Source organism: Coregonus lavaretus (genome assembly GCF_964263955.1).
Source record: "Coregonus lavaretus genome assembly, chromosome: 20".
Lineage (NCBI taxonomy): Eukaryota > Metazoa > Chordata > Actinopteri > Salmoniformes > Salmonidae > Coregonus > Coregonus lavaretus.
Window position 1 is genome coordinate 41,653,874 of NC_140007.1, and position 26,863 is coordinate 41,680,736.

At 43.8% G+C, this 26,863-nt stretch overlaps 1 protein-coding gene across 2 annotated transcripts in view; it reads right to left on the bottom strand.

Moving 5' to 3' along the window:
* The window catches only part of LOC311147892 (copine-9-like), a gene marked incomplete at both ends in the record, with an annotated part of 113,317 nt that overhangs the window by 71,765 nt on the left and 14,689 nt on the right, over positions 1-26,863 (bottom strand). The window contains 4 exons of one of the 2 annotated variants that reach the window (XM_084184722.1): positions 1,550-1,626; positions 5,397-5,436; positions 8,724-8,827; positions 14,707-14,753. In XM_084184722.1, coding sequence (XP_084040848.1) covers positions 1,550-1,626; positions 5,397-5,436; positions 8,724-8,827; positions 14,707-14,753 — 268 coding nt within the window. Of the gene's footprint in view, positions 1-1,549; positions 1,627-5,390; positions 5,437-8,723; positions 8,828-14,706; positions 14,754-26,863 lie in introns of both variants that reach the window. The other variant, XM_084184721.1, reaches the window with a different exon arrangement.

The window sequence follows — 26,863 nt, forward strand, 5'->3', positions numbered from 1 at the left end:
TACACCAGCTCTGTCAGGAGGAATGGGCCAAAATTCACCCAATTTATTTTGGGAAGCTTGTGGAAGGCTACCCGAAACGTTTGACCCAAGTTAAACAATTTAAAGGCAGTGCTACCAAATACTAATTGAGTGTATGTAAACTTCTGACCCACAGGGAATGTGATGAAAGAAATAAAAGCTGAAATAAATCATTCTCTCTACTATCATTCTGTCATTTCACATTCTTAAAATAAAGTGGTGATCCTAACTGACCTAAGACAGGGAATTGGTACTAGGATTAAATGTCAAGAATTTGAAAAACTGAGTTTAAATGTATTTGGCTAAGGTGTATGTACATTTCCGACTTCAACTATATATAGCCTTGTTGATTTGATGATGTTTAAATGTTTAAGTTGAAATGGTGCTGGAATAGTGGAGGCAGTGGTCCTGTTGTCTTTCTGCTGACGTGTAACTCTGTGGTTCTAAATCAGTAGTTTAGTAAACTGTCGAAAACATGAACTTGCTTGACCATGCTGCAGGACATATATATTTTTCGATGAAACAAACACGTGTAGTTGAATTTATTATTGTCTTTGTTGTCACAGTCTTCTTGTTTATCACGGTGGCGTATGAATGAATGAGTTATAGAGCAAACAAACGCAATTATCACAACATATGTTGTAATATGCCTTTTTTTACTGGCTAGGCTTGGCTTCCTCAATGATTTTATCCACGCACCGCTACTGAATTTAATACATGTGAAAAAATGGTTTCATGTGTAAAATGTAAGCTCAACATGTGAAAACAGCGTTTTGTGTTTTTTTGTAAGGGATGATCAGCTTGAAACAAATACATTGAGAATTGGGTGAAGACGGCCAGAGGGACCTTTCATTGTGATGGAGTAAAGTCAATGACTGGCCTCTGTTTTAAGAGGTCTGTTCCTGATAAAGAAAACATGATTGGTATTTACACATGTTGTGTATGGGTCGTCTCTCAATATGCCTCCATAAATACTGTACCTCTCTACAAGACTACACAGACAAAGAGCTGAGAAACGCTCAGTCTGAAATAAAATTGCACTGAACAACTCAGCTCCTAATCTGCAATTACCATATTTTCCATCTGATTAACTCATAACATAAATGCACACTTATTGTTGATTGCTGAAAGCATTGGGATAAGCTAAATTATCCTATCAAGAAGTTGATTACAAAATGTATTGATGTGAAGCACGAGAGGTACTTTGGCAATCTATGCTTCTGTCTCTTTCTGATGCTATAGGGTGTGGATGATTACCACGGGGTTATAGCATAATAAAATCTCAACGTTGTTTCATTTACAGTTAATCTACAGTGCTGTGCTCCATTTCCAATCCACAAACAGAAAGTCCTCCACAAGACCAAGCTCATTTTATCATTCACATGGGCCATCACATCCAGCCAGCCAGAGGTACAGTACCATTGCTCTAGATGTGAGTCACCTATTGGCCAGACTCATTCCAGAGTTGTCCCTTCATTAGACCTGTAATGGTGTGATGGATAGTGGGAGAGAGAGAGAGGGTTTGACTTACGAGAGGCTGTTCTCCAGCCGCCCGCCAGTGGATCCAATGATCTCCCCCAGAGTGCAGAAAGTCTGACCCAGGAAGTCCTGGTGGAGAGAGCCTGGGGTCAGTCTTATGACCCGTCTGATCAGGGTTGCTGTCAATTCCATTTCAATTCATGAAGTAAACCAAATTCCAATTCCACATTTTCCTAATTGAAAAGCATAGAAGAGAATTTGAATTTTAGTTAGAATTTCAGTGTACTTCCTAAATTTAAATGGAATCGACCCCAACCCTGTTTGTAACAGCAAGGCAGTTCACAGTAGTACAGGTACATGCAGTGCTTTCAGACGTAATACAGCCAGGACATCCCACATGCCAGATTGAAACCTAAGTTATTCAAAGTGGCTGAAGACATTGGGAGCCATTATGACAATGAAAACTATACATTTTATAATCTGGATTTACAGATTGTTATCAAAAAGGTTAAAAGAACAAGTTCACTTGTTTTTTTAACCAAATCTCTATTTTTTATGTAAATAGAATCATATAGAGGTGTCCAGACACATTTTCTGCAATTTCACTGAGAAACGTACCAGCGATAGACTTCCTCTGGATCATTCTGCAGTATCGGGGCAGTGATAAAACATTAACAAAAGCTTCAAATATGTCCTTTTAGAAAGGGCAAACTCTCAGTGTAGTGATGCAGGTCTTTAGATGTTGTACACATTAAAATTGTGTCATTCCGAACTTTATCCACAATGTTATATTCCATTTTGTTGGACTGGAGCGGTACTTTTTCGTGTGCGAGCATGTGCCTGCTTTCTCGTTCCTATTGTGCTGATAGAAAGCATGCGTATGCTCGTTGTGGATAAAGTTCGGTGTTTTTGGAGCCTTTGTTAATGTTTTATCACTCTCCCGATACTGCAGAACGAGCCTGAGGAAGTATATGGCTGGTACGTTTCTCACAACTAAGTGAAATCGCAAAAAGTGTCTGGACACTTCTATAACATGCCATATACATCAAAAATAGAGATTTGGTAAAAAAAAAAAAAGCATACTTGTCCATTCAAATATTTATATATCAGGTGTATCCTCATAAACCCGATACATCTCGTTGTCCAAAGTGTTTTTTAACAAACTGCCATTTCAAGCTGGGGTTACATCTGCCCACACAACTCAGAGAAACAGATGGGGACATTGAGAAGCACAGACATGGCAAGGCACATAAAGACACTGGCACAAGGACAACAACAGAGCTCTGTGTGGGAGTTCTCTCACTGACACACTACATCAGGGTTCTCCAACCCTGTTCCAGGAGAGCTACCGTCCTGTAGGTTCACTCCAACCCTGTTCCAGGAGAGCTACCGTCCTGTAGGTTCACTCCAACCCTGTTCCTGAAGAGCTACCGTCCTGTAGGTTCACTCCAACCCTGTTCCTGAAGAGCTACCGTCCTGTAGGTTCACTCCATCCCTGTTCCCGTAGAGCTACCGTCCTGTAGGTTCACTCCATCCCTGTTCCCGTAGAGCAGGGGTGTCAAAGTCAAATGGACGGAGGGCCAAATAAAAAATTTAGCTACAAGCCGAGGGCCGGACTGTTCGAATGTTCATTGAAAAATTTTTAAATGACGCATATAGTCTAGTGAACCTAATTGAACCTACTGAAAACCTAACAAATATATTCCAATATGATCAGATAAATAAAGCAATATTTTCTTATGGCTCTGTCAGTAATCTTTAATTTTCAACAGACACAAAAGACAAATTTCCTTTATATAAAAATCCCCATAACATGAACATTAAATGAAAGAAACCGGTATTCAAGGCACCATCAGTAGCCTATATTTTCTATTTTAGCAAAAGTGGGCTAAATGTACTTCAAAGAAAAAAACAATAATAGCAATTTTCTATCATCCACTCAACTGAAATATTTTTAAAATATAATTGGATTGAAATACAATAAAATAAAGTGCAAAAATCTATTAATCAAAAACAACACTTTGTTTAAGGAGAAGTAACATGCAGTGAAAACAAATATTAAACTTTAACTTTTAAACTTGAACTGAGTAAAAACTCTAAATATGTGATTGCACAGTAATGTTCACTTGTTTGAGGTTGAGGGTGATACTTGGTGGTGTCCCATCTTTTCCACAAGTTCATCAATGTTCGGGGTAAGGCTCTGAGCTGAGGAAATCCTCAGAATTGAGTGGAGGTGTTCAGCAGTAAGTCGACTTCTGTGTGATGTTTTGTTCAGGTTCATCAAAGAAAACAGTTGTTCACACAGGTATGTGCTGCCAAACATAGACAACGTTTGAGCAGCCTGGATGCGCAGCTGGGGCATTTGTTCCATGTCCATATTCTTGTTTTTGTCCGCGTGTTTCGTTTCATAATGTCGTCTCAGATTATACTCTTTCAGTACCGCCACACTTTCTCCACACAGAAGACACACAGGTTTTCCAGCTACCTCCGTGAACATATACTCCGACTCCCACCTTGTTTGAAACCCCCGGTTCTCAGTGTCCACCTTCCGTTTTGCCATTTTTGATGGGTATCTGAAAGTTAATTTTACTGTGATGCTGACGACTGCTGTGCCAATAAATATTGAAATGAAGCAGCCTACTGCTCGGTGCGTCACCGTTGCATTGTGGGAAATGTAGTATTGGTGCGTGTAAAAGATCTGCGGGCTGCCGGCTTGCTGCGGTCTGCGGGCCGGTTCTAATAATAAATCAAGATCATCCCAGGGGCCGTAAAAAACCTTCTCGCGGGCCGGATGTGGCCCGCGGGCCTTGACTCTGACATATGTGCCGTAGAGCTACCGTCCTGTAGGTTTTCACACCAATCCTGTTCCTGGAGAGCTACCGTCCTGTAGGTTTTCACTACAACCCTAATCTAGTGCACCTGATTCTAATAGTTAGCTGGCTAATAAACTGAATCAGCTTAGTTAAAACTAGGGTTGGATTGAAAAGCTACAGGACGGTAGCTCTCCAGGAACATGGTAGGATTGAAAAGCTACAGTACGGTTGGTAGCTCTCCAGGAACATGGTAGGTTTGAAAAGCTACAGGACGGTTGGTAGCTCTCCAGGAACATGGTAGGATTGAAAAGCTACAGGACGGTTGGTTGTTCTCCAGGAACATGGTAGGATTGAAAAGCTACAGGACGGTAGCTCTCCAGGAACATGGTAGGGTTGAAAAGCCACAGGACGGTAGCTCTCCAGGAACATGGTAGGATTGAAAAGCTACAGGACGGTAGCTCTCCAGGAACATGGTCGGCTTGAAAAGCTACAGGACGGTAGCTCTCCAGGAACATGGTAGAATTGAAAAGCTACAGGACGGTAGCTCTCCAGGAACATGGTAGGATTGAAAAGCTACAGGACGGTAGCTCTCCAGGAACATGGTAGGTTTGAAAAGCTACAGGACGGTAGCGCTCCAGGAACATGGTAGGAGAGCCATGCACTACATTATTCTGTTTCAAAAAGCAACTAGCCTACTGTAGCTCTGGCTTTGAAGTCGTCTCTCAAAGTGCTTTACCTGAGCTTTTGATATAATGGGAATGGCTGAATGAGACTATGGTTGACATGTCTGCTTGGTTTTGAGCTGACGTTTGTCCTTGATTGGAACAAAAACAAAACGTCTTTACTAGGTGCATCAATACTAACCTTCTGCGCTCCCGTATTTTGTTGAGCACAAAGGGAATAGAACACAGTCAAAGGTCAAATCTAGAATATAATATTGTAGACTACTGTATTCATCCAAAGACAACAAGCTTCCTTCTGATAATTATCCTTCCTCTGTACTGTCAGGATTGGGTTACGATGGCATAATTAACAACATAACATTAACAACATGATGTGTTATATACTGTGATAGGAGACACTTACAAATTTGGAAATATTTGAACTTCTGGAGTCCACATTGTATCTGCAAGAAACCAAACATAGTTAGGTATAAATCACTCAAAATGACAAACTTTATCCGTGTGAATAGTCAGTGAGGTAGGGAAGAATGCCCTTCACTATCAGTTCAGGTATTGGATAAGTTTCATCCTTGTGAATTAAATGAGCAAATCTAATTATCTCTAAATGAACCTTGAATTTTACAGGGATGTTTCTGCAGGAGGGAGGAGGGATACAGGGTAGAAGGGTTGAGAATATACTCCTTGTTTACTAACATTAGTACATCCACTGACTGTTGGACTATACCACTGGCAGACTGTCTCTGGATCCTATTCACTGTGGATATGAAGCCAATCCTCCACCTCGGCTCAGGGCTGTGATGCTTGCTTAACCTTCCCCTTGGTCAAATTCAATAGCTCATTGGTTCAGAACATTTATTTTGGGAGTTTTCTGTCTGTTATGCTGGAGTAGACTGATTGATTATTTGCCATTTGTTAAAAATGAATATTGACCTTGTTAACACCTGAACCACACCGATCGTCTCTAAGAGCTTTGTCACAGTGCAGAATAACTGCACTTGATTCTTGATTGAATTTCCAGAGCATAAATAATAGCACCTGAAACAGTCGGAGCTAGAGCTCTACACAGTAATAGCTTGATAACAACCAATTTAAAGGGAATAATTCAATCTTTAGTTATTGAAAAAAATCATTTTCCCAGTTCAATCATAGAATTCTGCAGTTGTATATAATCTGACTTTTAAAAAGCAGACAGAACTGTTCATATTTTGAGTTTAGAAGAAAATTCATAATGAATAACAGAGTCCCCAAAAAACCCTACTGCATATCACTGACTACATTAAAAGGTATAATGCCACGTAACTGATCTTTATCTAGTATTGACCTGGAATAAGAGGTGGGGTGGCTGACCAGAATAACCAAGTGGATTTAGCGACAGCTACATGAAAAGGATTGTTCTTCAGAAGTATTCACACCCCTTGACTTTTTCCACATTTTGTTGTGATACAGCCTGAATTTAAAATTGATTATATTGAGATTTTGTGTCACTGGCCTACACACAATACCCCATAATGTCAAAGTGGAATTATGTTTTTCAAAATTCTTACACATTAATAAAAAATGAAAAGCTGAAATGTCTTCAGTCAATAAGTATTCAACCCCTTTGTTATGGCAAGCCTAAATAAGTTTAGGAGGTAAAAAAGTAGCATAATAAGCTGCATGTGTTTAAAATTATTTTGAATGACTACCTTGAATGGTCCCTCAGTCGAGCAGTGAATTTCAAACACAGATTCAACCACAAAGACCAGGGAGGTTTTCCAATCCCTTACAAAGAAGGGAAACTATTGATAGATGGGTAAAAATGAAATAAAAAGCAGATATTGAATGTCCCTTTGAGCATGGTGAAGTTATTAATTACACTTTGGATGGCGTATCAATACACCCAGTCACTACAAAGATACAGGCGTCCTTCCTAACTCAGTTGCCGGAGAGGAAGGACACTGCTCAGGGATTTCACCATGAAGCCAATAGTGACTTTAAAACAATTGCAGAGTTTAATGGCTGTGATAGAAAACTGAGGATGGATCAACAACATTGTAGTTACTCCACAATACTAACCTAATTGGCATAGTGAAAAGAAGGAAGCCTGTACAGAATAAAACATGCATCCTGTTTACAACATGGCACTAATCTAATACTGCAAAATATGTGGCCAAGCAATTAACTGTTATGTTTGGGGCAAATCCAAGACAACACATTACTGACTACCACACTACATATTTTCAAGCATAATGTTATGGGTATGCTTGTAATTGTTAAGGACTGGGGAGTTTTTCAGGATAAAAAAAGAAACAGAATGGAGCTAAGCACAGAGACAATCCTAGAGGAAAACCTGGTTCAGTCTGCTTTCCACCAGACACTGGGAGAAGAATTCACCTTTCAGCAGGATAATAACCTAAAACACAAAGGCCAAATATACACTGGAGTTGCTAACCAAGATTACATTATGCAGGTTTCCACTGACCCAGGTTTATTCGACAAAAGCAATGTCGCAAAAAAAATAATTGCGACGTGTGTAATGGAAACGGCAGATAGGAGACATTTTCTAAAGATCAACAAAAATAATTGTCAAACTTTATTTGCGACAAATTAGTTTCTGTGTTTCGAATAAGTGGTGATTGCCAAATACTTTTAAAGGTACGCCGGGCACGTGATGTCAGAAATCACATTGTATGATTTTTAAGTAATTAATTTGCATTTTATTGCTTGACATAAGTATTTGATCACCTACCAACCAGTAAGAATTCCAGCTCTCACAGACCTGTTAGTTTTTCGATCCCCCATGGGAATCGAACCCACAACCCTGGCGTTGCAAACGCCATGCTCATATTTTTGAGTTTTGAAGAAAATTCATAATGAAAAACAGACTGCCCAACAAACCCTACTGCATATCGGCAGTATGAAAATGTATGCAGTCACTAAACTGTAAGTCGCTCTGGATAAGAGCGTCTGCTAAATGACTAAAATGTCAATGTAAAATGTTGACTACATTAAAGGTATAATGTCACCCTAGCAGTCAATTGTCGCATCTATTTTCCATGCAAAATCTCTAAATGTCTACAAAAAAATAAAATGGACAAGTTAATGGAAACTATTGAATTGTCCTGAGTGGCCTAGTTAGTCTTGACTTGAAAATCGGCTTGAAAATATATGGCAAGACTTGAAAATGGCTGTCTAGCAATGATCAACAATCAACTTGACAGAGCTTGAAGAATTTTAAAAAGAATAATGTACAAATATTGTAAAATCCAGGTGTGGAAAGCTCTTAGAGACTTACCCAGAAAGACTCACAGCTGTAATCGGTGCCAAAGGTGATTCTAACATGTGTGAATCCTTATGTAAATTAGATATTTCTGTATTTCATTTTCCATATATTTGCCAAAAATTCTAAAAACATGTTTTCACTTTGTCATTATGGGGTATTGTGTGTAGATGGGTGATTTGTTTTATTTTTTATCCATTTTGAATTCAGGCTGTATCACAAAAAAATAAGTCAAGGGGTATGAATACTTTCTGAAGGCATGTTTGGCCAGCCCCTCATCGTGGCTCCCACACTCTTCTGAGGGGAAAGGCCTACTCTGTGATCCGAAAGACTAACAAGGGAGCAAAGAAAATGCTTGAAACAGCTACTTATAAATTGGTCCTATGTATAAAAATAAAAGTTTATATTTGGCTTTTAGCCTAGCAGTAGGTATTTCCAAGATGGCATGAGACAGAGATGTTGGTCACTTACACGTCAAAGCGGAGGTTCTGCCTCTCTTCAAAGAAGTAGTCCAGGAAAAACTTCCGCACAAAGTTTGGATTCAGTGTGTTGTCAATCACCTCTGTTCTGCCAAACTAAAACAGTAGCCAGGAAAAATAAATACAGGTGACAGAGTGATACTCCATCTAACAGAACCTCTATGGAAACATCAACTCCATGATTGACAGGTGACAGAGTGATACTCCATCTAACAGAACCTCTATGGAAACATTAACTCCATGATTGATATCAGTAGGACCCATATGATGATCAATGACACAATGTCATTCTAATTCTAAGCATATCAAAGTTTAACATCACTAGCAATATTATCCGCATACATTAACCGTAACATTGGGATCGACTCAAAAACAATGATCAGCAAAGCCGGAGTACTCTAAATGGAATGAACAGCACCGTGCCACAGCCATTACCATTACAGCCTGTGATGTGATCTACATCCTCAGTGAGTCACAATCACCACTGGGTTTAAACCAAGGGAGTGTAGTGTTCTAATGGCTGGCTCCTCAGACAGAACAGAACCAAGGGAGTGGGAGTGTCTCAGTGATTCTGAACTCGTCTCAGCCGGCCGGCCCAGGGCTGGTGCTCCATCTGTATCTATCAGACACTAATCCCCATTGGGAAAAGGGCCTGGCTGGTATGCTCCAACAGCACAGAGTAATGAGCTATTGATCCCTGCACTGCCTCAATACCCGGCTCATGACCTTAGCGCCCAGCGCACATAATCCCAGCTATCAACTCTGTTCCTCCCAATCCATTATCCGGCCTGGGAGGGGAGATATTGGAACGCCTCCTACCTGGCATCCATCGACTACGGAACCATCCGTGATCACGAGACATGTTCTTTTTTGGGGTGGCGTTCTCTGACGTACGATTGGTTAATGGGTAGTGGAGGGTTGTGGGGAATGTTAGTGTATACAATATTGTTGTTAGAAGAAAATGCTTTAAATTGCTGTGAAGTGACTGAAACTAAGAGGGCACAGCACAACACCATTTTACTTTTAGTTTACACCAACACTTAAGTGCGTATCATTTATCAACCCTTGTCTCAGTGTATGTGGTGGTGATCAGAAATAGAGAGATGTTGAGTGAGGGAATATAATAATAATAATATAATATGCCATTTAGCAGACGCTTTTATCCAAAGCGACTTACAGTCATGCGTGCATACATTTTTTTTGTGTATGCTTTGGCTTGTGAGTCTTCACTCAATGAATGATGGAAATACACACCTACTCATTCCAGGTTTTTTCTTTTATTTATCTCCGCATGTGTAGTTCCTACCGTAAAGCATGGAGGAAGAGGTGTTATGGTGTGGGGATGCTTTGCTGGTGACACTGTCTGTGATTTATTTAGAATTCAAGGCACACTTAACCCGCATGGCTACCACAGCATTCAACAGCGACACACCATCCCATCTGGTTTGGGCTTAGTGGGACTGTCATTTGTTTTTCAACAGGACAATGACCCAGCACACCTCCAGGCTGTGTAAGGGCTATTTTACCAAGAAGGAGAGTGATGGAATGCTGCATCAGATGACCTGGCCTCCACAATCCCCCGACCTCAACCCAATTGAGATCGTTTGGCATGAGTCGGACAGCAGAGTGAAGGAAAAGCAGCCAACAAGTGCTCAGCATATGTGGGAACTCCTTCAAGACTGTTGGAAAAGCATTCCAGGTGAAGCTGGTTGTGAGAATGCCAAGAGTGTGCAAAGCTGTCATCAAGGCAAAGGGTGGCTATTTGAAGAATCTCAAATATAAAATATATTTTGATTTGTTTAACACATTTTTGGTTCCTACATGATTCAATGTGTTATGTCATAGTTTTGATGTCTTCACTATTATGCTACAATGTAGAAAATAGTAAAAATAAAGAAAACCCTGGAATGAGTAGGTGTGTCCAAACGTTTGACTGGTACTGTAAGTCTGTAGGTAGTTGGTGATTGAAAGTTAACTCTACTGATTATAGAAAATATATATTTTATTGTCACATACACTGGATAGCTGCGGTGAAATGTGTTTTACAGGGTCAGCCATAGTAGTACAGCGCCCCTGGAACAAATTAGGGTTAAGTGCCTTGCTCAAGAGCACATTGATTTTTCACCTTGTCAGCTTGTATTCGAACACTAACCGCTCGGCTACCTGCCGCCCTATAATTATTCTCTTTGATTAGCCCTGTCACTATGAAAAAGCAGAAGACGTCTTGCTGTAAGGTGATCGCCTCAGACTCATTTTTTAGTCAAGCAGTGTTGACTTGAATTATGAAATATATAAACAAACAAAAACCGTCAGCACCCTGTCAGAGATTAAATTGATTATGGGCTTTAGGATAAGGGTTTTCTCTCAGGAGAAATGCAAGAAGAGGACATTCGAGAGAGAGAGAGAGAGAGAGAGAGAGAGAGAGAGAGAGAGAGAGAGAGAGAGAGAGAGAGAGAGAGAGAGAGAGAGAGAGAGAGAGAGAGAGAGAGAGAGAGAGAGAGAGAGAGAGAGAGAGAGAGAGAGAGAGAGAGAGAGAGAGAGAGAGAGAGAGAGAGAGAGAGAGAGAGAGAGAGAGAGAGAGAGAGAGAGATATAGAGATATAGAGATATAGAGATATAGAGATATAGAGATAGAGAGAGAGAGAGAAAGAGAGAGCTCTAGAGAACGACCGATATGGATTTTTTTTTAGGGCCGATACCGATTTTTGGGAGTCAAGGAGGCCGATGGCTGATATTTTAGGCCGATATTCAATATCATTAAATTAGAAAAATTTCAATGACAGAAATTCCTAGAGACAGCCATGTATGAATATAAAACATCTATTCAATGCAAATGGGTCCACGTAACGTCATGATTTGTGATCACGGATGCTTATGAAACTAGTATTTGTTTTAATTTTCCGTGATCAGGAAAGAAAGGACGCATCCCTAAACAACTCCGCTGCCAGGACGAAATTCGAAACGACTCAAATTGGCTAGTTCAGCTATCTGTCAAGAAATGGGCAGGTTGTAACTTGATCCTACTGCTATGATTGGATAGAGCGAGGCTGTAACTCCGCTCCCTTTCACATATTCTAACATCTCTCTCCATCGCCCTTATCACTTACTGCTGTTTACTGCTACTATAAGAACTAGCTCAATGGCAATGGCGTTTGCTACCAAGCAATAAATGTGCATAATATCTAACAAGGAGAGTGAGGGTAGGAAATAAATATGAAACGACAATGCACGTTCAGTCTGAATGGTTTGAGAAGTGAGAAGGTGCACACAGACTGATCTACAGCTTTCTTGATCCATAAACATGTAAGAAGTTTCTTAAGTAGCTAAACCTATTGCCAACCTTTATTTAGGCATTTTAAAACACTTCCTTCGATCCCTATTATGACAATCATCTAATCCGACAATCAACTGTCAATTTACGTATACGACTGCGGTTGGTCAGATCAGCACACCAATAAATAGCTAATGTTACACTGCAAGTCAGATGGCTCGTTGCTGAAAATCTTGCATGTTCAAAATTATAACCAGCTAATGTTAGCTAGCTACGTTGACTATTAGCTTCTATCTGATATCTTAGCACCATGTTTATCTAGCCAGCTATCTAGCATAGTAGCTAATATAGCTAGCTAGCGAACACCAGATGAAAGGGTTAGTTATCGTAATCTTTGCTAACAGGTCACATATCTATCTGCTAGCTAGCATGCCCGGGCACGTAGACACAAGCCTTATTATTAGCGAATTAACTAAACTGATATCTGCAACAGGAGTTTGATTTTGGACACTGTGTCAATTAATCAATTTCTCAATACTGCACCTTTCTGTTTGAGAATGAGCTAGCTTGCTGCTGCTGATATTCCCAGCTAGACATTCCTCGGCATTGTGCAGTGCTCATGGCTTAGGTGGTGAGTGGCGGCTGGCATAGCAGCAGTTTTGCTATGTAGAGGGACTATCGGCTAAGCCGATAGAGAAGGGCCGATAGCCGATAGACTAGAAAAGGACAATATCGGCCCGATATATCGGCTAGGCCGATTATCAGTCGTTCTCTAAAAGAGAGAGCGAGAGAGATAGAGACAGAAAGAGATAGAGAGAGGTCCCCCATCAGCCATGCTGTGGGTGTGAATATTTAATGAGCCCCTCTAGAGCTGTAGACCTCTGGGGAACTTTGGCTCATCTTGTTCACTCCTATCACTACATAAACCTATTTTATTCTGTCTTGTTCACTCTCTCACTACCTGAACCTACGTATCTTATCCTGTCTTGTTCACTCTCAGTTGAATCATCTATCTATCTCTCTCTCTCTCTCTCTCTCTCTCTCTCTCTATATATATATATATATATATATATATATATATATATATATATATATATATATATATATATATATATATATATATATATATATATATATATATATATATATATATATATATATATATATATATATATATATATATATATATATATATATATATATATATATCTATATCTCTATATATATATATATATATCTCTATATCTATATATATATATATATCTCTATATATCTCTATATCTCTATATCTCTCTCTATATATATATATAGTGCATTCGGAAAGTATTCAGACTCCTTGACTTTTCCACATTTTGTTATGTTACAGCTTCATTCTAAAATGGTTTAAATAAATAAAAATCCTCATCAATCTACACACAATACCCCATAATGACAAAGTGAAAACAGGTTTTTAGACATTTTTGCAAATTTATAAAAACTAAAAAACAGAAATACCTTATTTACATAAGTATTCAGAGATTCGATATTGAGCTCAGGTGCATCCTGTTTCCATTGATCATCCTTGAGATGAATCTACAACTTGATTGGACTGATTCCACCTGTGGTAAATTAAATTGATTGTACATGATTTGGAAAGGCACACACCTGTCTATATAAGGTCCCACAGTTGACAGTGCATGTCAGAGCGAAAACCAAGCCATGAGGTTGAAGAAATTGTCCGTAGAGCTACGAGACAGGATTGTATCGAGGCACAGATCTGGGGAAGGGTACCAAAAAAATTCTGCAGCATTGAAGGTCCCCAAGAACACAGTGGCCTCCATCATTCTGATGAAACCAAGATTGACTCTTTGGCCTGAATGCCAAGCGTCACGTCTGGAGGAAACCTGGCACCATCCCTACGGTGAAGCATGGTGGTGGCAGCATCATGTTGTGGGGATGTTTTTCAGCGGCAGGGACTGAGAGACTAGTCAGGATCGAGGGAAAGATGAACAGGATCTGATTGAACCTGCTCCACATCGCTAAGTGACAGAGAAGATCCTGATTGAAAACCTGCTCCAGCGCGCTCAGGGCATCAGACTGGGGCAAAGTTCACAGAGTTGAGAGGATCTGTAGAGAAGAATGGATTAACTCCCCAAATACAGGTGTGCTAAGCTTGTAGCGTCATACCCAAGAAGACTCAAGGCTGTAATCGCTGCCAAAGGTGCTTCAACAAAGTACTGAGTAAAGGGTCTGAATACTTATGTAAATGTCATATTTCAGTTTTTTATTTTTTATAAATTTGCAAAACTGTTTTGCTTTGTCATTATGGGGTATTGTGTGTAGATTAATGAGGGGGGAAAACAATTTAATCAATTTTAGAATAAGGCTGTAACGTAACAAAATGTGGAAAAAGTCAAAGGGTCTGAATACTTTCCGAATGCACTGTATATATATATTTTTTTTTGTGCTATTCGAACGGTTATTAAGGTGACCGCGGTCATTTGGCTGGCCAATAACTGTCATCCAAAATTCCATGACCGTCACAGCCCTAATTTCAGTGTCAGTGGATCAGCTCCAAAAATCAAGATGATGATGGAACAACATGAGTCTCAGTCTGGAAGGTTCTTACGTTTCCCCCAAATAGTATGAATAAGTACCTTCAACAGAACAGTGAGTCAAGACGGAAATGAAAAAAGCTGGAAATAGAAATACAATTTTCAACTCACCTCCCTCCACTCTTTTGTGCCGATACCCTGCACATACAGCACAACCACTGCAGAGAAACAAAACAGAGAAGAAAGAAGGCCATAGAACTTGAGAACATGTGGCCAGTCTTCAACAGACTAAAACCACAATAATAATACATTGCATTTGTAGAACGCTTTTCATTCACAGACAAAAATCACAGAGCTCTCTACATTGTGAGCAACCATTAAAATAAAAAACCTTTAAAAAGGGTCAAAACACTGAAACTAATAGAGAAAACATTTCTCTAATAAGCATTTTCGAGAAGAAACACTTGTTGATTCAGTTCAGGTTGGTCAAACGTTGCCACAGCCATTTAAAAACAGCCTATCAGCGGTTGAATGTTGGGCATTAGCAGTAACGTACTTCACTCTGGCTAGGAACATTGAGATAACAGCATCGGGGCAAGTGTCCGGGCACCTTGACAACATTACTGCATTGGAAGTTGATGCTCATGGTAGATCTAAAATACTAACACGAGGAATAAAATAAAATACACAAGAATGGAGCTACAGTTGAAGTCAGAAGTTTACATACACCTTAGCCAAATACATTTAAACTCAGTTTTTCACAATTCCTGACATTTAATCCTAGTAAAAAACCTAGTCTTAGGTCAGTTAGGATCACCACTTTATTTTAAGAATGTGAAATGTCAGAATAATAGGAGAGAGAGAATGATTTATTTCAGCTTTTATTTATTTCATCACATTCCCAGTGGGTCAGAAGTTTACATACACTCAATTAGTATTTTTTAGCATTGCCTTTACATTTTTTTACTTGGGTCAAATGTTTCAGGTAGCCTTCCACAAGCTTCCCACAATAAGTTGGGTGAATTTTGGCCCATTCCTCCTGACAGAGCTGGTGTAACTGAGTCAGGTTTGTAGGCCTCCTTGCTCGCACACGCTTTTTCATGTCTGCCCACACATTTTCTATAGGCTTGAGGTCAGGGCTTTGTGATGGCCACTCCAATACCTTGACTTTGTTGTCCTTAAGCCATTTTAACACAACTTTGGAAGTATGCTTGGGGTCATTGTCCATTTGGAAGACCCATTTGCGACCAAGCTTTAACTTCCTGACTGATGTGGCAGGGCTTGAAAACTATTACAGACTACAAAGGGAAGCACAGCCGCGAGCTGCCCAGTGACACAAGCCTACCAGACGAGCTAAACCACTTCTATGCTCGCTTCGAGGTAAGCAACACTGAAGCATGCATGAGAGCACCAGCTGTTCCGGATGACTGTGATCACGCTCTCTGTAGCCAATGTGAGTAAGACTTTTAAGCAGGTCAACATTCACAAGGCCGCAGGGCCAGACGGATTACCAGGACGTGTACTCCGAGCATGTGCTGACCAACTGGCAAGTGTCTTCACTGACATTTTCAACATGTCCCTGACTGAGTCTGTAATACCAACATGTTTCAAGCAGACCACCATAGTCCCCGTGCCCAAGGACTCTAAGATAACCTGCCTAAATGACTACCGACCCGTAGCACTGACGTCTGTAGCCATGAAGTGCTTTGAAAGGCTGGTCATGGCTCACATCAACAGCATTATCCCAGAAACCCTAGACCCACTCCAATTTGCATACCGCCCCAACAGATCCACAGATGATGCAATCTCTATTGCACTCCACACTGCCCTTTCCCACCTGGACAAGAGGAACACCTACGTGAGAATGCTATTCATTGACTACAGCTCAGCATTCAACACCATAGTGCCCTCTAAGCTCATCACTAAGCTAAGGATCCTGGGACTAAACACCTCCCTCTGCAACTGGATCCTGGACTTCCTGACGGGCCGCCCCCAGGTGGTAAGGGTAGGTAACAACACATCTGCCACACTGATCCTCAACACGGGGGCCCCTCAGTCCCCTCCTGTACTCCCTGTTCACCCATGACTGCATGGCCAGGCACGACTCCAACACCATCATTAAGTTTGCCGACGACACAACAGTGGTAGGCCTGATCACCGACAACGATGAGACAGCCTATAGGGAGGAGGTCAGAGACCTGGCCGTGTGGTGCCAGGACAACAACCTCTCCCTCAACGTGACCAAGACAAAGGAGATGATTGTGGACTACAGGAAAAAAAGAGGACTGAGCACGCCCCCATTCTCATCGACGGGGCTGTAGTGGAACAGGTTGAGAGCTTCAAGTTCCTTGGTGTCCACATCACCAACGAACTATCATGGTCCAAACACACCAAGACAGTCGTGAAGAGGGCACGACAAAGCCTATTCCCCCTCAGGAGACTGAAAAGATTTGGCATGGGTCCTCAGATCCTCAAAAAATTATACAGCTGCACCATCGAGAGCATCCTGACTGGTTGCATCACCGCCTGGTATGGCAACTGCTTGGCCTCCGACCGCAAGGCACTACAGAGGGTAGTGCGTACGGCCCAGTACATCACTGGGGCCAAGCTTCCTGCCATCCAGGACCTCTATACCAGGCGGTGTCAGAGGAAGGCCCTCAAAATTGTCAAAGACTCCAGCCACCCTAGTCATAGACTGTTCTCTCTACTACCGCACGGCAAGCGGTACCGGAGTGCCAAGTCTAGGTCCAAAAGACTTCTCAACAGCTTCTACCCCCAAGCCATAAGACTCCTGAACAGCTAATCATGGATACCCGGACTATTTGCACTGCCCCCCCACCCCATCCTTTTACGCTGCTGCTACTCTGTTAACTATTTATGCATAGTCACTTTAACTCTACCCACATGTACATATTACTTCAACTACCTCAACTAGCCGGTGCCCCCGCACATTGACTCTGCACCGGTACCCCCCTGTATATATAGCCTCCCTACTGTTATTTTATTTTACTTCTGCTCTTTTTTTCCTCAACACTTTTTTTGTTGTTGTTTTATTTTTACTTTTTTTGTTAAAAAGAAATGCACTGTTGGTTAAGGGCTGTAAGTAAGCATTTCACTGTAATGTCTGCACCTGTTGTATTCAGCGCATGTGGCCAATACAATTTGATTTGATTTGATGAATTGAGATGTTGCTTCAATATATCCACATCATTTTCCTTCCTCATGATGCCATATATTTTGTGAAGTGCACCAGTCTTTCCTGCAGCAAAGCACCCCCACAGCATGATGATGCCACCCCCGTGCTTCACGGATGGGATGGTGTTCTTCGGCTTGCAAGCTACCCCCTTTTTCCTCCAAACATAACAATGGTCATTATGGCCAAACTGTTCTATTTTTGTTTCTTCAGACCAGAGGACATTGTACATTTTGGAGAAATGTCCTCTGGTCTGATGAAACAAAATAGAACAGTTTGGCCATAATGACCATCGTTATCTTTGGAGGAAAAAGGGGGTAGCTTGCAAGCCGAAGAACACCATCCCAACCGTGAAGCACGGGGGTGGCAGCATCATGCTGTGGGGGTGCTTTGCTGCAGGAAGGGACTGGTGCACTTCACAAAATAGATGGCATCATGAGGAAGGAAAATTATGTGGATATATTGAAGCAACATCTCAATTAATCAGTCAGGAAGTTAAAGCTTGGTCGCAAATGGGTCTTCCAAATGGACAATGACCCCAAGCATTATGATAGAGTGAATTATAAGTGAAATCATCTGTCTGTAAACAATTGTTGGAAAAATTACTTGTGTCATGCACAATGTAGATGTCCTAACCGACTTGCCAAAACTATAGTTTGTTAACAAGAAATGTGTGGAGTGGTTGAAAAACCAGTTATAATGATTCCAACCTAAGTGTTTGTAAACTTCCGACTTCAACTGTACAGTGGGGGAAAAAAGTATTTAGTCAGCCACCAATTGTGCAAGTTCTCCCACTTAAAAAGATGAGGCCTGTAATTTTCATCATAGGTACACGTCAACTATGACAGACAAAATGAGAAAAAAATGCCAGAAAATCACATTGCAGGATTTTTATTGAATTTATTTGCAAATTATGGTGGAAAATAAGTATTTGGTCAATAACTAAAGTTTCTCAATACTTTGTTATATACCCTTTGTTGGCAATGACACAGGTCAAACGTTTTCTGTAAGTCTTCACAAGGTTTTCACACACTGTTGCTTGTATTTTGGCCCATTCCTCCATGCAGATCTCCTCTAGAGCAGTGATGTTTTGGGGCTGTCGCTGGGCAACACGGACTTTCAACTCCCTCCAAATATTTTCTATGGGGTTGTCACACCCTGGCTCTGGGACTCTATATGTTGAGCCAGGGTGTGTTCATTCTGTTGTGTTTATTTCTATGTTGGCTAGAGTGACTCCCAATCAGAGGCAACGAGTGTCAGCTGTCGTTGGTTGTCTCTGATTGGGAGCCATATTTAAACTGTCTGTTTTCCCTTTGTGTTTGGGGGTTCTTGTTCCGTGTTGGTCATTGTTACCGTGGACTTCACGAGTCGTTTCTTGTTTTGTTTATTGTTGTCTATTATCACTAAAGATAATAAAGTTTAAACATGTTCGTTTATCACGCTGCGCCTTGGTCTATTCCCTACGACAATCGTGACAGAAAAACCCACCAAGTAAGGACCAAGCAGCGTGTCCCGGGGCAGAACTTGGACTGGACATGGGAGGAAGCGCCGGGAGAGGCCCTGGCGAAAGAGGAGCAGCGGCGTCAGCAGTGTCAACGTCGGACAGGCGAGAGGCAACCCCAGAAATTTTTTAGGGGGGGGCACACGGCATGGACGACGGGGCTGACGGAGGCAGAAAAGGGGCGGATTCAGAAGGCCACCAGGTTACGGGTACACCGCCCTGTACGTCCTGTGCGGATGCCTCACACAGAGTGTGTGAGGGTAGGCATTCAGCCAGGACGGGTTGTGGCCGCTCTTCACTCCAGGTCCCCTATCCGTCTCCACAGCCCGGTTCGGCCTGTCCCTGCTCCACGCACCAAGCCTACGGGGTGCGTCGCCAGCCCAGTCCGGCCTGTCCCTGCTCCACGCACCAAGTATACGGTGCGCGTCGCCAGCCCGGCCCGGCCTGTTCCTGCCACTCGCACCAAGTCTACGGTGCGCGTCGCCAGCCCGGCCCGGCCTGTCCCACGCACCAAGTCTACGGTGCGCGTCGCCAGCCCGGCCCGGCCTGTTCCTGCCACTCGCACCAAGTCTACGGTGCGCGTCGCCAGCCCGGCCCGGCCTGTTCCTGCCACTCGCACCAAGTATACGGTGCGCGTCGCCAGCCCGGCCCGGCCTGTTCCTGCCACTCGCACTAAGCCAGGGGTGCGAGACGTCAGCCTGGTAAGGCCCGTTCCTCCTCCTCGCACCAAGCCAGGGGTGCGAGACGTCAGCCTGGTAAGGCCCGTTCCTCCTCCACGCACCAAGCCAGGGGTGCGAGTCGTCAGCCTGGTAAGGCCCGTTCCTCCTCCACGCACCAGGACAGGGGTGCGCGTCGTCAGCCTGGTAAGGCCCGTTCCTCCTCCACGCACTAAGCCCGGGGTGCGCGTCGTCAGTCCAGCACAACCCGTGCCTGGGCCACCGGTGCCTGGGAAGGTACCGGTCAACTGCTCCACTATGGAGCTGAAGCTAACCGCTCCTGCTAAGTCCAGTTCAGCTCCAGCCAGCGGGGCCAGACTGGACCAGGGGCGCTATGGGGGGTTTATTGGAGGGTGGGTGGCAAGGCCGGAGCCAGAACCGCCGCCGAGGAGGTATGCCCACCCAGCCCTCCCCTGTTTTGTTCAAGTTGAGGCGCGGTCGCAGTCCGCGCCTTTAGGGGGGGGTACTGTCACACCCTGGCTCTGGGACTCTATATGTTGAGCCAGGGTGTGTTCATTCTGTTGTGTTTATTTCTATGTTGGCTAGAGTGACTCCCAATCAGAGGCAATGAGTGTCAGCTGTCGTTGGTTGTCTCTGATTGGGAGCCATATTTAAACTGTCTGTTTTCCCTTTGTGTTTATGGGTTTTTGTTCCGTGTTGGTCATTGTTACCGGGGACTTCACGAGTCGTTTCTTGTTTTGGTGTCTATTATCACTAAAGATAATAAAGTATAAACATGTTCGTTCATCACGCTGCGCCTTGGTCTATTCCTTACGACGATCGTGACAGGGGTTGAGATCTGGAGACTGGCTAGGCCACTCCAGGATCTTGAAATGCTTCTTACGAAGCCACTCCTTCGTTGCCCGGGCGGTGTGTTTGGGATCATTGTCATGCTGAAAGACCCAGCCACGTTTCATCATCAATGCCCTTGCTGATGGAAGGAGGTTTTCACTCAAAATCTCACGATACATGGCCCCATTCATTCTTTCCTTTACACGGATCAGTCGTCCTGGTCCCTTTGCAGAAAAACAGCCCCAAAGCATGAGGTTTCCACCCCCATGCTTCACAGTAGGTATGGTGTTCTTTGGATGCAACTCAGCATTCTTTGTCCTCCAAACACGACGAGTTTTTACCAAAAAGTTCTATTTTGGTTTCATCTGACCATATGACATTCTCCCAATCCTCTTCTGGATCATCCAAATGCACTCTAGCAAACTTCAGACGGGCCTGGACATGTACTGGCTTAAGCAGGGGGACACGTATGGCACTGCAGGATTTGAGTCCCTGGCGGCGTAGTGTGTTACTGATGGTAGGCTTTGTTACTTTGGTCCCAGCTCTCTGCAGGTCATTCACTAGGTCCCCCCGTGTGGTTCTGGGATTTTTGCTCACCATTCTTGTGATCATTTTGACCCCACGGGGTGAGATCTTGCGTGGAGGCCCAGATCGAGGGAGATTATCAGTGGTCTTGTATGTCTTCCATTTCCTAATAATTGCTCCCACAGTTGATTTCTTCAAACCAAGGTGCTTACCTATTGCAGATTCAGTCTTCCCAGCCTGGTGCAGGTCTACAATTTTGTTTCTGGTGTCCTTTGACAGCTCTTTGGTCTTGGCCATAGTGGAGTTTGGAGTGTGACTGTTTGAGGTTGTGGAAAGGTGTATTTTATACTGATAACAAGTTCAAACAGGTGCCATTAATACAGGTAACGAGTGGAGGACAGAGGAGCCTCTTAAAGAAGAAGTTACAGGTCTGTGAGAGCCAGAAATCTTGCTTGTTTGTAGGTGACCAAATTCTTATTTTCCACCATAATTTGCAAATAAATTCATTAAAAATCCTACAATGTGATTTTCTGGAGAAAAAAAATCTCAATTTGTCTGTCATAGTTGACGTGTACCTATGATGAAAATTACAGGCCTCTCTCATCTTTTTAAGTGGGAGAACTTGCACAATTGGTGGCTGACTAAATACTTTTTTCCCCCACTGTATATACAGAGAGTACCAGATCAATGTGCAGAGGTATCAGGTATTTGAGGTAGATATGTACATAAAGTTAGGGTAAAGTGACTAGGCATCAGGATAGATAACAGTAATGTATTTGACGTAGATATGTACATGAAGGCAGGGTAAAGTGACTAGGCATCAGAACAGATAATAATAAGGTATTTGATGTAGATATGTATATGAAGGCAGGGTAAAGTGACTAGGCATCAGGATAGATAATAATAAGGTATTTGAGGTAGATATGTATATGAAGGCAGGGTAAAGTGTCTAGGCATCAGGATAGATAATAATAAGGTATTTGATGTAGATATGTATATGAAGGCAGGGTAAAGTGACTAGGCATCAGAACAGATAATAATAAGGTATTTGATGTAGATATGTATATGAAGGCAGGGTAAAGTGACTAGGCATCAGGATAGATAATAATAAGGTATTTGAGGTAGATATGTACATGAAGGCAGGGTAAAGTGACTAGGCATCAGGATAGATAATAATAAGGTATTTGAGGTAGATATGTATATGAAGGCAGGGTAAAGTGACTAGGCATCAGAACAGATAATAATAAGGTATTTGAGGTAGATATGTATATGAAGGCAGGGTAAAGTGACTAGGTGTCACGATCGTCTTCAAAAGGAGTAGACCAATACGCAGCGTGTTGAGCGAACATGATTGACTTTATTATATTAAAGTGCAAAAACCAAAACAATAGACGATTCGTGAAGTCCACAGTAACACTGACCGTAAAGGAACAAAAACCCACAAACACAAAGTGAAACACAGACAGTTAAATATGGCTCCCAATCAGAGACAACCAGCACACAGCTGACACTCGTTGCCTCTGATTGGGAGTCATTCCTTCAAACATAGAAATGAACCCAACAGACATACCAACATAGAAATACACCCAATGAATGAACACACCCTGGCTCAACATACAGAGTCCCGGAGCCAGAGCGTGACAGTACCCCCCCCTAAAGGCGCGGACTGCGACCGCGCCTCAATAAGGGCTAAACAAGGGAGGGCTGGGTGGGCATACCTCCTCGGCGGCGGTTCTGGCTCCGGCCTTGCCCACCACCCTCCAATCAACCCCCCATAGTGCCCCTGGTCCGGTCTGACCCCGCTGGCTGGATCTGGACTGGACATTGACGGAGCGGATTGCTTACGCTCCGTTGTGGAGCAGCTGACCGGTCTTACCAGGCTGACGACTCGCACCCCGGGCTTGGTGCGAGTAGCAGGCACGGGCTGAACCAGGCTGACGACTCGCACCCCTGGCTTGGTGCGAGTGGCAGGAACGGGCTGGACCAGGCTGACGACTCGCACCCCTGGCTTGGTGCGAGTGGCAGGAACGGGCTGGACCAGGCTGACGACGCACACCGTAGGCTTGGTGCGTGGAGCAGGGACAGGCCGGGCAGGGCTGTCGACGCACACCGTAGGTTTGGTGCGTGGAGCAGGAACAGGCCGGGCAGGGCTGTCGACGCACACCGTAGACTTGGTGCGTGGAGCAGGAACAGGCCGGGCAGGGCTGTCGACGCACACCGTAGGTTTGATGCGTGGAGCAGGAACAGGCCGGGCAGGGCTATCGACGCACACCGTAGACTTGGTGCGTGGAGCAGGAACAGGCCGGGCAGGGCTGTCGACGCACACCGTAGGTTTGGTGCGTGGAGCAGGAACAGGCCGGGCAGGGCTGTCGACGCACACCGTAGACTTGGTGCGTGGAGCAGGAACAGGCCGGGCAGGGCTGTCGACGCACACCGTAGGTTTGGTGCGTGGAGCAGGAACAGGCCGGGCAGGGCTGTCGACGCACACCGTAGACTTGGTGCGTGGAGCAGGAACAGGCCGGGCAGGGCTGTCGACGCACACCGTAGACTTGGTGCGTGGAGCAGGAACAGGCCGGGCAGGGCTGTCGACGCACACCGTAGACTTGGTGCGTGGAGCAGGAACAGGCCGGGCAGGGCTGTCGACGCACACCGTAGGTTTGGTGCGTGGAGCAGGAACAGGCCGGGCAGGGCTGTCGACGCACACCGTAGACTTGGTGCGTGGAGCAGGAACAGGCCGGGCAGGGCTGGCGACGCACACCGTAGGCTTGGTGCGTGGAGCAGGGACAGGCCGGACTGGGCTATGGAGACGGATAGGAGACCTGGAGTGAAGAGCTGCCACAACCCGTCCTGGCTGAATGCCTACCTTCACACTCTGTGTGAGGCATCAGCACAGGACGTACAGGGCTGTGTACCCGTACTGGCATAACAGCACGTGATACTGGCGCAGGATATCCGGGACCGAGGAGAGGCACTGGAGGCCCCGAGCGCTGAGCCGGCACACTCCGTCCTGGCTGCATGCCCACCTTCGCACAACACGTGCGGGGTGCTCGCACAGGACGTACCGGACTATGCTGGACCACTCGTGGCACAGTGCGCAGCTCCGCATACCGCGGAACCTGCCCAGTCTCATGCTGCCATGCCTGAGTACGGGGAGTTGGCTCTGCTCTCCATCCAGGCTCCGCCAACCTGCCTTCTGGCCCCCAAAACCCGGTGGCCTTCTCTCCTCTTCTCCTATTTCGCCCTGTGGCAGCCTCCTGCTGCCCAGTCGCCCATGCCGTGTGCCCCCCCCCTAAAAAATTATTGGGGGTGCCTCTCGTCCGTCCGACGATGGCACTGCTGACGCCGCTGCTCCTCTCCTGCCTGGGTCTCCCCCTTCATTGCCCTCCGGTACCGGACGGCCTCCTCCTCGGTAATCTGCCCCCAACCGAGGAGGACATCCACCAGAGTCACCTCCTGCGTGTGTTCCTGGACACGCTGCTTGGTCGTTGTATGGTGGGTTTTTCTGTCACGATCGTCTTCAAAAGGAGTAGACCAATACGCAGCGTGTTGAGCGAACATGATTGACTTTATTATATTAAAGTGCAAAAACCAAAACAATAGACGATTCGTGAAGTCCACAGTAACACTGACCGTAAAGGAACAAAAACCCACAAACACAAAGTGAAACACAGACAGTTAAATATGGCTCCCAATCAGAGACAACCAGCACACAGCTGACACTCGTTGCCTCTGATTGGGAGTCATTCCTTCAAACATAGAAATGAACCCAACAGACATACCAACATAGAAATACACCCAATGAATGAACACACCCTGGCTCAACATACAGAGTCCCGGAGCCAGAGCGTGACACTAGGCATCAGGATAGATAATAATAAGGTATTTGAGGTAGATATGTATATGAAGGCAGGGTAAAGTGACTAGGCATCAGGATAGATAATAATACGGTATTTGAGGTAGATATGTATATGAAGGCAGGGTAAAGTGACTAGGCATCAGGATAGATAATAATAAGGTATTTGAGGTAGATATGTACATGAAGGCAGGGTAAAGTGACTAGGCATCAGGATAGATAATAATAAGGTATTTGAAGTAGATATGTACATGAAGGCAGGGTAAAGTGACTAGGCATCAGGATAGATAATAATAAGGTATTTGGGGTAGATATGTATATGAAGGCAGGGTAAAGTGACTAGGCATCAGAACAGATAATAATAATGTATTTGAGGTAGATATGTACATGAAGGCAGGATAAAGTGACTAGGCATCAGAACAGATAATAATACGGTATTTGAGGTAGATATGTACATGAAGGCAGGGTAAAGTGACTAGGCATCAGGATAGATAATAATAAGAGTAAAATACAGAGCAGCAGCAGCATGTGATGTGTGTAAAAGTGTGTGTGTGTAACGTGTATGTATGTGTGTTTGTGTTGTGTCGGTATGCGTGTATGTATGTGGTATATGTGAATGTGGCTGGGTTTTGTATGGGAGTGTCAATGTATGTGTGTGAATGAATGTGTATATGGTGTATATAAAGTCTAGTGAGTGTGCGTAGGGTCAGTGCAAAATAGAGTCAGTGCAGATAATTTGGGTCCCATAATTGACTATTTAACAGTCTGGCTATTTAGCAGTCTTATGGCTTGGGGGTAGAACCTGTCTCGGAGCCTGTTGGTCTGAGAGCCTATGCTCCAGTACTGTTTGTCAGACAGTAGCAGAGTGAACAGTCTATGGCTTGGGTGGCTGGAGTCTTTGGCAATATTTCGGGCCTTCCTCTGACACTGCCTGATATAGAGGTCCTGGGTGGCATGGAGCTCTGCCCCAGTGATGTACTGGGCTGTCCGCACCACCCTCTGTAGCGCTTTGTGGTTGAGGGCGGTACATTTGCCATACCACGCGGTGATGCAGCCAGTCAAGATGCTCTCGATGGTGCAGCTGTATAACTTTTTGAGGATCCAAGGGCCCATGCCAAATCTTTTCAGAACATGCAAAGAAGAATCTGTCTACCCAAGTTGCCTCTATGTTTGTAAGCATGCCAAAGGACAGGAAGTGAGATTGAGAGAGACTTAGTCAAGGCAGAGCTACAGTGTCTTGCAAAAGTATTCATGCCCCTTGGCGTTTTTCCTATTTTGTTGCATTAAAACCTGTAATTTAAATTGATTTTTTATTTGGATTTCATGTAATGGACATACACAAAATAGTCCAAATTGGTGAAGTGAAATGAAAAAAATAACCTGTTTCAAAAGATTCAAAAAAATAAATCACGGAAAAGTGGTGGGTGCATATGTATTCACCCCCTTTGCTATGAAGCCCCTAAATAAGATCTGGTGCAACCAATTACCTCCAGAAGTCGCATAATTAGTTAAATAAAGTACACCTGTGTGCAATCTAAGTGTCACATGATCTGTCACATGATCTCAGTATATATACACACCTGTTCTGAAAGGCCCCAGAGTCTGCAACACCACTAAGCAAGGGGCACCACCAAGCAAGCGGCACCATGAAGACCAAGGAGCTCCCCAAACAGGTCAGGGACAAAGTTGTGGAGAAGTACAGATCAGGGTTGGGTTATAAAAAAAGATCAGAAACTTTGAACATCCCA